We start from the raw sequence: 12,960 nt of genomic DNA on the forward strand, positions 1-12,960 counted from the left end.
CGCGAACAGACCTAATGAAACTTTAACATTAATTCACTTCAATTCTACTTCCAATGGAAACAGTACACCAAGTTTGATCTATACCTTAGTGGAACCGAATTGAGGGTTTCGGTGGAAACTAGGTCAATTCTACAATGACCGTAAGCCACAAAAATTGACCAATCATAATCGATTATTCTCCTCATATTCAATTACGATTGGTCAATTTTTACGGCTTACGGCATTGTAGAATTGACATCCGGCATGCGTCTGGCTCCTGATTGGTCACCGCATGCGTTTGCCGCAGCTCACCGCGCATACATGGAGTCTTAGGGCGGGTTCACACCTTGACGGAAAAACGGAAAGCGGAAGAGCAGTTAACCGATCAGAACTCGCGCTAGTAGTAAATAGTACAAAACTATCAGGTAGTCGACTTTCTGTTAGTTTTGTACTATTTACTACTAGCGCAAGTTCTGATCGGTTAACTGCTCTTCCGCTTTCCGTTTTTCCGTCAAGGTGTGAACCCGACCTTAAGGAGCCTACAGACCAGAGCGGCGCAGCGGTGAAGCGGAGAGCGATAGCCAATGAGAGCCATGCTTTTACGCAAAAGCGTCATATTCGCTTGCTATTCCTCAATTTTTTTCATGTGACCTTTTTTGTCGCTGGAACGGCCAGTTTCAGCAGCTCGTGAAAAGGCACTTTCATGCAAAAGTGTGTGCTGCGGCCATTAGGAGAATAATTATCATTGGTCGATTTCTACGCCTACTCCTTCTACTGCTACTGGCTGTTTTCCAGCTAGGACACAGAAACGTTACACTGTGCTCCACTGTGTAAAGACTTGTTGGAACGATAGAGCTCTAATTGGTAACACTGGCATACTCTACACGTTCGTACTTAGCTTTTTACAGTGTCGAGCAGTGTAACACTGTGTCACAGTTGGAACACTTTGTGTAAGACACAGTGTTACACTGTGTCATCTGTGTACGTTGTTGGAAAACACCCACTGCCTATTGTAGAATAGGCTTTAAGGGTTATGCTGGGCCGGGATTCTCTAAACGTTTTATTGATGATTGTCGCTATCGTCAACTAGCGACAGCCAATGAGAGCCGCGCTTTCTTTTAGAATTGTCCTGCCATTGGCTGTCACTAGTTAACGATAGCGACAATCATCGATAAAACAATTAGAGAATCCCGGCCGTAATCTGTTAACTTATGCCGTAAGCCATAAAAATTGACCAATCGTAATCGAATATGAGGAGAATAATCGATTACGATTGGTCAATTTTTACAGCTTACAGTCATTGTAAAATAGATTTTAGGCTGCGATCCACTTGATGCTACGAATGTCTTGAAGTATTTTTGTATTGGTCAATTATATAGTAAAATTCTTTCTTTCGATTGATCAATCAAAAGTTTGATTGAAATGAAGCATTTGTAACGTCAAGTGACCGCATCCTAAAGTAGCCTCTTTCGGTTATTCCTCACATGATCACATCACATACGTGCGAGTATGATATCATGCGCGCGAGAGTCGACAGCTGTTATTTCTGCGAAAAGTTCCCGGTTTCGGGATGGTCTCGTCACGTTGACGATCAACTCATAATGGTTGATTACAAACAAGAAGAATTCGAGAGGAAAATCTTCGCAAATTATATTTCTTGCAAATTTCTCGTGTGATACTGTGACCTTTCATAGTGGGTTAAAAAAGAGGTTGTTGAGAAGAAGAAGCTGCATTCCACATTCAATACATAAACAGTGTGTATTCCACAGTACATGATTTCTGATAAGTTAAAATTCTTAGGTAAAGGTATAGAATATCCCGTTCACCTCAAATTTTGATAAGAAGACACTCATTCGACGCGTTTTTGCACGAAACAAACGAATCTGGTAAAAAAAAGAGTGTCGCTTTACCCTCCAAACCGAAATATTAAGCGTTAAAGTTGACGACTGTTGAGGTTAAAAAATCTGTCATACCGACTACATGTAGCGCTATGAATATGCTATTCCGTACAATAAAGTGCACAAAATTTAAAATCAAATTAAAAAATGAATTAGTTACTTCTGCAATGTTTCTATTATACATACTTCTATTTCAAGTAAATAATAACCCATGTGGACAGTGGGATGTATAGACAGCAAAAGTTTAGGTTCGGCGCGGCTACGTCGCTCCAAACAAGAAAAAATCCTAGCCGTCTATAAGTTACAGCCTAGACAGTGTCCGCTTGGAATATTTCTAACTCATGAAAACAGTGGAATGTGAGAACAATCTTTTTAGAGACATTAAAAACCCATTGACTTCTGGAGGATCACTCGACCGCGACGGACGCGTTTCGATTCGGGTGCTTTCAATCACATATTTTTTGCAAAATGATGCCGATATTGCTGACTGTGACCTTTGCATTTAATTTTGATTTTGTTTACTTCGCGAATCTGGATGACCCGTTCGTTCGTCCTGACGCGTATTATTGCGTGACGACGTTGTAGACGCAGGCGGGCATTGCATCACCCACTTTGGTTTCATATTTACTTTTTGACACATACAATTTCCTTTTGGTACGACTGGCCACGTCAATCCGGTTATAACGGAACCTGGACCACTTAAATTAAGAAGAAGAAGAAGAAGATCAGGTACTGACCGTATCGCGGGCGTTTGTCTGCGGCAGCCATTAAAAATAAAGAAGATGTAAAAATCCATTTGGAATTGGAGGTGTGAGGGTAGTATTTATAAAGCGCCTATTTTTTAATTGATTTTTGAGGTACGAGAAAGCCAAATTATAATTACCGATATAGACTTAAGAAAATCTGAATCTTACGCAGAATTAAAAATAGTATCCTCACACTCCCAATTTCAAATGGGTTTTTACTGCCTGTAAAGACTGTTCTCACATCCCACTGTCTTCATGAATTAGGAATATTTCAAGCGGACACTGTCTAAACTGTAACTTCTAGGTGGTTAGGCCCAAAGACATAGAGAATGGACTGCGCGATCCCGTATCTATGTAGTATCAAAATGTGTCGACGAAAATGAGAGAGAGGATCCGTGGAAGACGGCCATCTCTATCTTTTTCCATTCCATGGTGTAATGGAAGAGAGAATGAGAGGGAGATGGCCGTCTTCCACGGTCCCTCTCTCTCATTTTTGTTGACCATTTTGACACACGGATCGCGCAGTTCATTCTCTATGTCCTTGGTTAGGCCCCAAGCGGTTAGAATGTTATTTTTGTTTGTTTGAGGCGGCATAGCCGCCCCCTAAACCTAAGGCTAATTCTACAATGTGCTTTTTGTTTCCTATTTCTTTCTGTTTTCTCTTGCCTTCTTGATCAAAAAGGCAAGAGACAAACAGCCAGAAACAGGAAACAAAAAGCACATTGTAGAATTAGCCTAAGTTACTGTCCACACATTACTCTGTCCACATGGCTTATTTATTTGAAATAGAACTATGTATAATAGAAACATTGCAGGAGTAACTAATTCATTTTTTAATTTGATTTTAACTTTATTGTACGAAATAGTGAAACGCATGCCTAAGAGGTCACAGAACATGAAGCATATTCATAGCGCTATATGTAGACGGTATGACAGATTTCCGAACCTCAACAGTCATTAACTTTAACGCTTAGGCTAATTCTACAATGTGCTTTTTGTTTCTTGCTGTTTGTCTCTTGCCTTCTTGATCAAAAAGCCAAGAGACAAACAGCAAAAAACAGGAAACAAAAAGCACATTGTAGAATTAGTCTTAATATCTCGATTCGGAGGGCAGAGCGACATTTTTTTTGCCAGATTCGTTCTTTTCGTGCAAAAACGCATCAAATAAGTGTATTTTTATCAAAATTTGAGGTGACTGTGGTATTCTATACCTTTACCTAGTTTTGTTACTCTCTGATTGTCAAGAAAGATAGAATAGTGTTTGTGTTAACTTGTGTCACACCAAATGGAAAGCATCTAGTAATAAGACTAATAAGCATAGCTAAGCCTGCCGGGCTATAGACTGGTAGAGGTCTATAGGCTGGATGAATTGGGCACATGTAAACATATGTCACTTATTGATTCACATAGGGCGAATTTTTTAATTCATTGATTGATCAACCGATGAATTAAAAAACTCGCCTATATTTCACTTATTGATTGAATAAGAATCAAAGCATGTAAGAATCTCTTTATAATATATATATAATGCCTATTTTTTGTAATACACACAGATATCTCTTGAGGTATTCGCATCGAAATCAGCTGAAATGCAGTGGCTTTCACTCAGTGTTATTTTTTCCGAAATATTTCTGGCGTATATCATTTATTCAATTTACACACTATCACTGCTATTTGTGACGCCAGCCTGTGAGGATAACAAACCATGTCTTGAATCATACCTGAATGATCGACCGCAGTTGAATTTGTATATATACAGCTCCGTTAAAAAATATCCCATCAGCAGTAATCCTGATCTCATATACTCCGCACAAAACTTTGATTATGATCAAATGCAAATCATGTGAGTATCCTTTGTGCATCATTTAATTACACTGTAATGTTAATTAAGAGAAGAGTTTATACTGGCTATGTTAACTTATGCCATAACCCGTAAGTTCAATACGATTGGATAAATTTCCAAAAACCTGAAGGACCTGATTATCGATTGGTGCACTACTGTATTGTGCTGTGCTGATTACAAATCTAATCATGATAATTACCAACAAGATCATTTTCAAAGTTAAATTTTAAAAACTGATTTTTTGAATTTTTTTACATTTGACATTAAAAATAATCTTATCACAAATTTTTATTGTTATATTATCAACATACCAAAATACAGTAATATAAGAATTAATAGTAAAATTAGGGATATATTTTTCTTTGTTCTCCTAAAAAAAGATTTGTATTCTCTATTCTTAGCTGAACCCAGAGTCAACGACGAGGACGTAACAAAAGACTAACTCCAGTTTTTCATTTGTTGTGTAAAAAGTGAAAATGAAATAAACCACACTTTGCATGAAAATCATGCATCCTTTTGCAAAAGAAAAATTGCACGTTCCTTGGCAGGGGGGAAGAATAGTAGGACAAGAGTCGCTTTGCGTGGAAAGTCGTGCGTTTCTTGGCAGAGAAGGAGGTGGGGTGAGAGTTGTTTCACATGGAAAGTCGTGCGTCCCTTGGCAGGAAGAAGGCGGAGTAAAAGTCGCTTTGCGTAGAAAGTTAAAACAGGGTACCTATCATGGAACAAAGTCGGAATGGATTCCGATCGGAATTATTTCGTTTTCCCTAAAAAAAAATACGATAGAAATCTAGGGAATAATTGAACAATTCCGATCGCGGCATCCATTCCACTTTGTTCCATAATAAGTACCCAATATAATTATAGAAGTCATTCGTCCCTTGGCAGGGAAGGAGGTGGGATAAAAGTCGCTTCGCGTGTAAAGTAGCGCGTTCCTAAGCAAGGAGGAAGAGAAAAGATAAAGCAAACAGAATCTGAGGTCTTTCAAAATCATGACCTTAACGACATATGTTAAGATCATCAGAGCTGACTTCCCTAAAGAAAAATTATATCTTATTTTTTTTTATACTTGACTTTGAAATGACCTTGTCTGTAATTTTCATGATCATATTTGTAATCAGCGCTCCAAAATACAGTTGTATATCGATTGACAAAAAAATCGGAGCCTTCAAGTTTTCAGAAGTCTACCCCAATGATTTACATATATTTGTGTGTCGCCAGTTGCTGTAAAAATTAAATTATAGTAGTACAGGGTTACCACAAGTCAGGGAAATGTTAGGGCATTTGAAAAATGCGTCAGTAAATCAGGGAAAGTCAGGGATTTCAGCGCACTTTTCGGGAAAAATAACATAGCTGTAATTTATATCACGACGCCACAATCGATAAAATCATTTCGCTTTGTTCTTCAAGCCAACTCGGTTGCTAAAAAAAGATCTTTGTTTACAAAAATTTCAGAATTGAAGACTAAGAAGGCAAAACTTTTGGTAGAAAAACTAATGAACTAATTGTAAGTGCTCTTGATGAAGAAATAACATCACTGATGTCATTAACATTCGATTAAAAAACTTGTACAATTTTTTATGTTGCAGTATTTAAGTTTTCTTTAAGGATTTGAAATTTTAGTTATATTAAAAAGCTAACATAAACTTGAAAAGATTTAAAATGCTTTACTAAAAACTTCGAAATTTTAAAGTTGTCTGTTCTTTTGTTTTATATAAGAAAGTTCTATGTCACTTATGAACAAGTGAGTAAAATAAATATTATTCTATAATTTTATGATTTTTCTTTCAAATATGTTAACTTTTATAAGCAGATTGAGATTTTAATAAACAGATCATAATTTTGATAAAAAAGATATTCATTGATTTATGTTCCTTCAATTACAGTAGTAAAAAGAAAGAGAGGAAGAGGAAAAGAATCATATTCATACATGAAAGGAAAAGACAAAAAGTACTATTAACTTAACGATAAAATGTAGTATCAGCAACATTAATAGTATTATTTATTAATAGTATTAATAGTATTATATTATAACATTAATTTAATTACACTGTTATGTTAAATTACTCGATCAACAAAATATTTAACAATTTTCAAATCAGGATGAAAATACAAAAAATATTTCAAAATATTTATTATTGAAAGTCAGGGAAAATTACAAAATTCTATCAGTAAAATCAGGGAAATGTCAGGAAATTTTAGGGTAAAAAATTTGTGGCAACCCTGTAGTAATTAATAGTTATGACATAAGTTATGTTGTTTTCACTTTCTTGTTTTCTCTGTGACAGTAGGATACGGAGGGGGGGGGGAGAGAGAGAGAGAGAGAGAGAATTAATTTACATAAATCCAAGACAAAACGTTAAATGGAAATGGAAAATCTCTGAGGAAGACTTCTCTTGCAAATCTAATGAATGTACTTTCTTTTTCTTGCAGTCCAGTGATACTTACTGTACCAAATGAGACACGGCGAAATGGAACATTGTTTTTACATGTATTATTAGTGCCTTCCTTTATAAAACAGGACAGGACATTTGTCGAGTTGCTGAACGTAATGTGATATATGTACCCATTATAGATATTTATTTGTTGGACTTTCCAACATTTTATTTTATACTACTAATTGTATTTTCACAGGATAGATTTACTTCGTACACTGCAATTGAAATGACACAATACATAGTATCTGAAGCAGAGGCATTTAATTTAATAATAAACCGCAAAATGGAGGAAGCAAATAACCAGATTGTTATACATCCAGTCTCGCACATGAAAAGTCGTGTGACATTTACAATAATGACAGACAACATTATGCTTCCTCGATATGGCATACCTGCCGAGCTCATAAACCATATAAAGTACATATATATTTTTATTCTATTTATACAACACAATATATACTCCAAAGAACCTAATTGCTTAAAAATATATTATCTTGCTTGTTTGTTGCAGAATAATTCATGAACAACAGATATTTTTGCCAATAGTAAACTATGATTTTTTACGAACACGGTATCGGGATCTTCAGCGGATTATTCCACAAAATAATACGATGAACATCACAGTAGAATATTCACCTGTGTCGCTAGGAAAGTTAAGATTAGTACTGCATGTGCAGGCAACTATGGGGAATCTAATAAATCTTGGCTTCTCCGACAAAGATATCGATGATGTAAAGGGCATCTTTGTCGATACTAACATCTATCTATTAGGTGCTACGTTCTTCATTGCAGCTGTACACGTGAGTACAACAAGTATAGATATTATATGCATTATGAAAATTAAAAAATATAAGATGAAAGAGAGAGAGCGCCCATCTTTCATTTACAGTTGTTGTTTGATTTCCTTGCTATTAAAAATGATGTTAGCTTTTGGCGAAAGAAGAATAATCTCATAGGCCTCAGCAAATCGACTATGATATGGCGTGCATTCAGTCAAACTGTGATCTTCCTTTATCTTTACGACGAGGATTCTTCCTTACTTATTCTTATTCCTACTGGTATCAGCACTGTTATCGAGGTGTGTGTATATGATGTATGTTATGATCATACAATATGTTAATTTATATCGTCGTGTCCACAGTTGGTATAATATATTAGATGCTTGAATTAATTCTTGCTGTTTCTTGTTTTTTGCTAAAAAAAATCTGTTTATTTTATCAAAAAGGTACCTGATATTTTATTCACAATATTGTGAATAAATATTTTATTCACAAAAGTTATAACCTTTTCTCACTTTTCGGGTAACAAATGGATTTTGCAGTAGAAAATTCAAGTTTTTTTGAGGCGATGTAGTCATCGAGTCATTTTTTGATGTCTTTGAAATAACTGAACTGAAGTGCTTAAAAAAACCATGCTGTATCGACCGAAACAAACGGTAATCTGATGGAGCAACGTCTGGTGAATAGGTTGGGTGAGATAAGACATCCCATCCAAGTGCCTCCATGATTTCCTTCACTGGTTGTGCAGCATGTGGTCTGGCGTGGTTATGGAGAAGAATAACTTTATCATGTCTTTTGGCATACTGCGAGCGTTTTTCCTTGAGTGCTCGATTCAAATTGAGTAATTGACGTCGGTAGCATTAATGGTTGCAGCGGCTCATAGTACACAATCGACTTGATCCCACCAAATGCACAGCATGATCTTTCCATGAATATCTTGTTTTGGCGTTGATGTTGATGGTCTGCCGAGACGCACCCATGATTTTTTGCATTTAGGATTGTAACAAATCAATTTTCCATCTCCAGTTACAATTCAATGCAAAAACGACTTCCGTTTTTGTCTTTGGAGCAGCAATTCACAAATGGCTGAACGTTTCGCAATGTCTCTTTGTCTCAATTCATGTAGGACCCAATTTCCTAACTTCTGGATCATTCCCATTGCTTTTAAACGTTTACTAACGGTTGACACATCGATATTTAATGTTTCCGATAACTCTTTGAGCGTCTGACATGAATCTTCTTGAAGTAATGCCTCCAATTCTCCATCTTCAAATTTTTCGATTGACCAGGGACGCTCTTTGTCATTCACGTCAAAATTGTGTTATTTTTAAATCTTCTAAACCAATCTCTGCAAGTTGTTTCAAATAGAGCATGCTCCTTATAAGCTTCGACTAGCAAATGATGACTTGCAGCAGCAAATTTCTTGAAGTTAAAACAGAAAAGTAACGCTTCCCGCAAATGCTTTTTTTTAATACGAAACCCGACATTTTTAATATGATAAAAAATTGTGTTCTTCGCATCCGATCAAATGTTATATACTGATTATTAAAGCCTATTGATATAGTATTTTCATGTACATAAACAATCACTTTCGGCCATGTTGAAACAGCATATATACTGACCTCTCCCGATCAACAGCGAGAATTAATTCAAGCACCTAATAGAATATGGTTAGTTTTTAAATATCTTAACTGTATGTATGTTGTATGTGTGTAGTACACTCACGCACACGCACAACGTATATATAGTAAAATATTTTAAAACTAAACTACTTTTATATTTACATACATGCGAACTCACATAAGACTTGTTTAGTAAATCGTTTGAAATAGCTGCTAAACCGTACAATATATGAAGAAAGTATAAATATGCATTTTTTAAAATACTTCTTTATGTAAAAATCTGATAAATGCAAAAAATGTCCTGAATTTTTTTAAGTTATATTAAAGTTATTTCATGTTTTTTAAAAAATATCCTGAGGTTGTCATCCCACTAGGTACCATCTAAACACTTAAGTACCTTCATCGAGCTTTCGCATCTTTTAAGCATAGTTGTAGTTAACCTGACCCAATCAAGATTATAACTTATTCTTAAAAAAACACGTAACCTTCTGTGAACTCTCTACAAGCCCTAAACAGTAATGTGAAGCAAAGGTTGTTTTCGGAAGAAATCCCTCTTGTTATAGATGCATAGATCTTAGGAAGGAATAGATCCAATTCGAAGTCTCTTAGCAATTTGAATGTAAGAACAAGAGATCTTTCTTTATTTTAAATAGATCCCTCTTCAAACAGAAAGAATTGGCGAAAAGTACCACATTGTTCGCATATTGAAAAATAGACACTGTTAATGATAGTATCAATTTCCGAAATGTAGAAAGAATAGAATAGAGGGCTTTTAAGACACAACCTTGTGGCAAGTGTTTATACAGGGTCAGGCATTTAAAATAGGTTATCTGAATGTTTCGCTTGTTTTTAATAATAGAAGTGTCAAATAAAAGTTGTTTGGTTTCGAGGGGCACATAATGTGATGTCAATAATTGTTTTGTAAATGGAGGTGTAAAAGATAAGCAAAGGTCAAATCTGTTTTTTTAAATGGAATGATTTTTTTTATTTACATTCTGATAGAGCATTTTAAGATTAATACAGTGACCTCTAAATAAAGGTCATTCAATTATAAATTGTTATGCAAGGTCAATAATGGAAAATATTTGATTGGAAAATAAATTTGTTTCAAGGCACTCTTCGAATAATTTCATGTTCTCTACTTGTTAGTATATCGCTAATCGTTCAAGTGTATCACAGTATGTAAATAAACATTGAATCACACATAGCGTTATCCATATTTACTGATCAGTTTGAATTTATTTATCGATCGAAGTGCGTATCTTGTGAAATACGTTATACAAAAGCGGAAAAAAGTTGATATGATTTTCATCTATGATAATCTACTAATCTATATATTTCGCAAGACACGTACTTCGATCGATAGATAAATTCAAACTGATCAGTAAATATGGATAATGCTAGATAATGTAGGGTCGGATTAAGGTTCTTGTCGCTCCCTAATTTGTCATCCCTAAAGAATAGCCTAGATTAGTCTATAATGCTAATATGGCACTGGAGCTATAATATGAGTATATTACGAGCATGCGACGTGAACAAACCTCTAGTGATCGATGGAAAATTTTCTCAATCATTCGCGTGGCAAAAAATCGTTACTCTTTTAGAACTTTTTTTCAAAAAATTTCCGCCCCCTAATCTAGATTAGGCTCTAATCCTAATATGGCACTGGCTATGTGCGTTTATTTACATACCGTGATACACTTGAATGATTAACAGTATACCAACAAGCAAAGAAGACACCAAAATTATTCGAAGAGTGCCTTGAAACAATTTATTTTCCATTCAATTATATTCCATTATTGATCTTGCGTAACCTTGAATGACCTTTAATTATAGGTCATTGTATTCGTCTTAAAATGCTCTATCAGAATATAAGTAAAAAACATATCATTTCATTTAAAAAAACAGATTTGATGTTTGCTATATCCTTTACGCCTCCACCTACAAAACAATTATTGACATCACATTATTATGTGCCCCTCGAAACCAAGCAACTTTTGTTTGATACTTTTCCTTCTATTAAAAACAAGCGAGTTACTTGGGTTTCAAATGCCACATCCTGTATATGTGTGTGCGTATAAAATACAAAATATCTTGTATTGACAGTATTACCAATTTTTTAATCAGGAGACGCGGTAGTGTCTCCGGCCATGTTCAAAAATTGAGAGACACTACAAGTCTCTTATCCCGAGTCACCAAAGTCCATTTTTGGGAGGTGCATAACTACTAAAATAAAAAATATTTTGAATCGAACATTATATGCCCTGAAAGGCGGCATCGCCACGAGTAATTTGAGCCAAAAAAATTTAAAATCGGTCAAGCCGTTCTGAAGATACAAGCGGTCGAAAAGTGGTGATTTTAATGAAAAATTAAGAAACGTCTCCTCTGTCTGTCTGTATGTCTGTCCGTCCGAAATATGTAACTTTTTAACACATTCCCTCTCACCTTTTAGTACGGGGGCCAGCCATAAGGGTTCGTGGCCGATTGAGGTTCACGGTTGTACCGAGTCTTATTATACGTATTTTGACCCGCTGTATCCGAATGTCGAGGGTACTTTTCATTAAAATGGGGCCTACTATTGTTTATAACAATTTTTATAAACAAAAAATTGTTTTTTTTTTTCGATTTTCGATTCAAAAAAAAATTTGTTTGTATTATTTGGGTGATTTTAAGCAAAAATGGTTATTACACATTTTTGTCTACGACCCATTGGTTGTCCGTAAAAAAATATTTAAGTTAAAAATAATTGAAAAATTGATTTTTCAGCATTTTTGACTTCATATCTGGCAAAAAGATGACGATTTTATGATTATACCTTGAGCGGTTGTTACCTATTTATTCCCCCGCGTTAAAAAATCGTGGGTACATTATAAAACAATGGGTCTGTGAATTGTTTATAACTAATTCACACGTTAAATAAGGCGAATAAGAGTCAAATTACAATATGAAATCTAATTTTGATAATTTATTCTAATATTATATATTGATTGGTTATTTCACATTTTTGTCTACAACCCATTGATTGTCCGTAAAAAAATATTATAGTCAAATAATTAAAAAATAGATTTTTCATCATTTTTGGCCCCATATCTCGCTAAAAATGACGATTTCGTGATTATACCTTGAGCGGTTGTTACCTATTTATTCCCCCGCGTTAAAAAATCGTGGGTACATTATAAAACAATAGGTCTCTGAATTATTTATAACTATTTTTTATAAACAAATTATTTTTTAATAATTAACACGTTAAATAGGGCGAATAAGAGTCAAATTACAATTTAAAATCTAAATCTGATAATTTATTCTAATATTATATATTGCGAAGAATATCACGTAATGTTTGGCGTTTCGTCCCGGCTTCCATTACTGGACTCATCAGTAAGGCATTGTAGTGGAAGCCTACCTTATACACCTTGGTAAGTTATTAAATCGAGATTCTATATAAAGAGATATACGCGTATCTTAGCACTTGCGAGAATTTGCGAATATCGATAGACATCTGATGGCGAGTCGACGTAGTGATATTCTTCGCAATATTTCTTCAAACTCTAATAATCTGATTTATAAATATCCCCTCTCCCTAATTTTTGCGCGCCGAAAGGATTTCGGTCTTGCAACGCAACTCTAATCATCTGAAATATCCCCCCCCCCCCCCTTT

At 35.0% G+C, this 12,960-nt stretch overlaps 1 protein-coding gene across 1 annotated transcript in view; it reads left to right on the forward strand.

Annotated features, from left to right (window-relative positions):
- Nucleotides 1-1,617: 1,617 nt before the first annotated feature.
- The window catches only part of LOC108771377 (cleft lip and palate transmembrane protein 1-like protein), a 17,474-nt gene continuing 6,131 nt past the window's right edge, over nt 1,618-12,960 (forward strand). Inside the window, exons 1-6 of the mRNA XM_018536646.1 lie at nt 1,618-1,733; nt 4,177-4,466; nt 6,897-7,011; nt 7,098-7,318; nt 7,413-7,701; nt 7,791-7,979. Coding sequence (XP_018392148.1) covers nt 4,213-4,466; nt 6,897-7,011; nt 7,098-7,318; nt 7,413-7,701; nt 7,791-7,979 — 1,068 coding nt within the window. The 5' untranslated portion in view covers nt 1,618-1,733; nt 4,177-4,212. The remainder of the gene's footprint in view (nt 1,734-4,176; nt 4,467-6,896; nt 7,012-7,097; nt 7,319-7,412; nt 7,702-7,790; nt 7,980-12,960) is intronic.

This window comes from Cyphomyrmex costatus, unplaced genomic scaffold, assembly GCF_001594065.2.
Source record: "Cyphomyrmex costatus isolate MS0001 unplaced genomic scaffold, Ccosl1.0 scaffold1572, whole genome shotgun sequence".
In the NCBI taxonomy this organism is placed as follows: domain Eukaryota; kingdom Metazoa; phylum Arthropoda; class Insecta; order Hymenoptera; family Formicidae; genus Cyphomyrmex; species Cyphomyrmex costatus.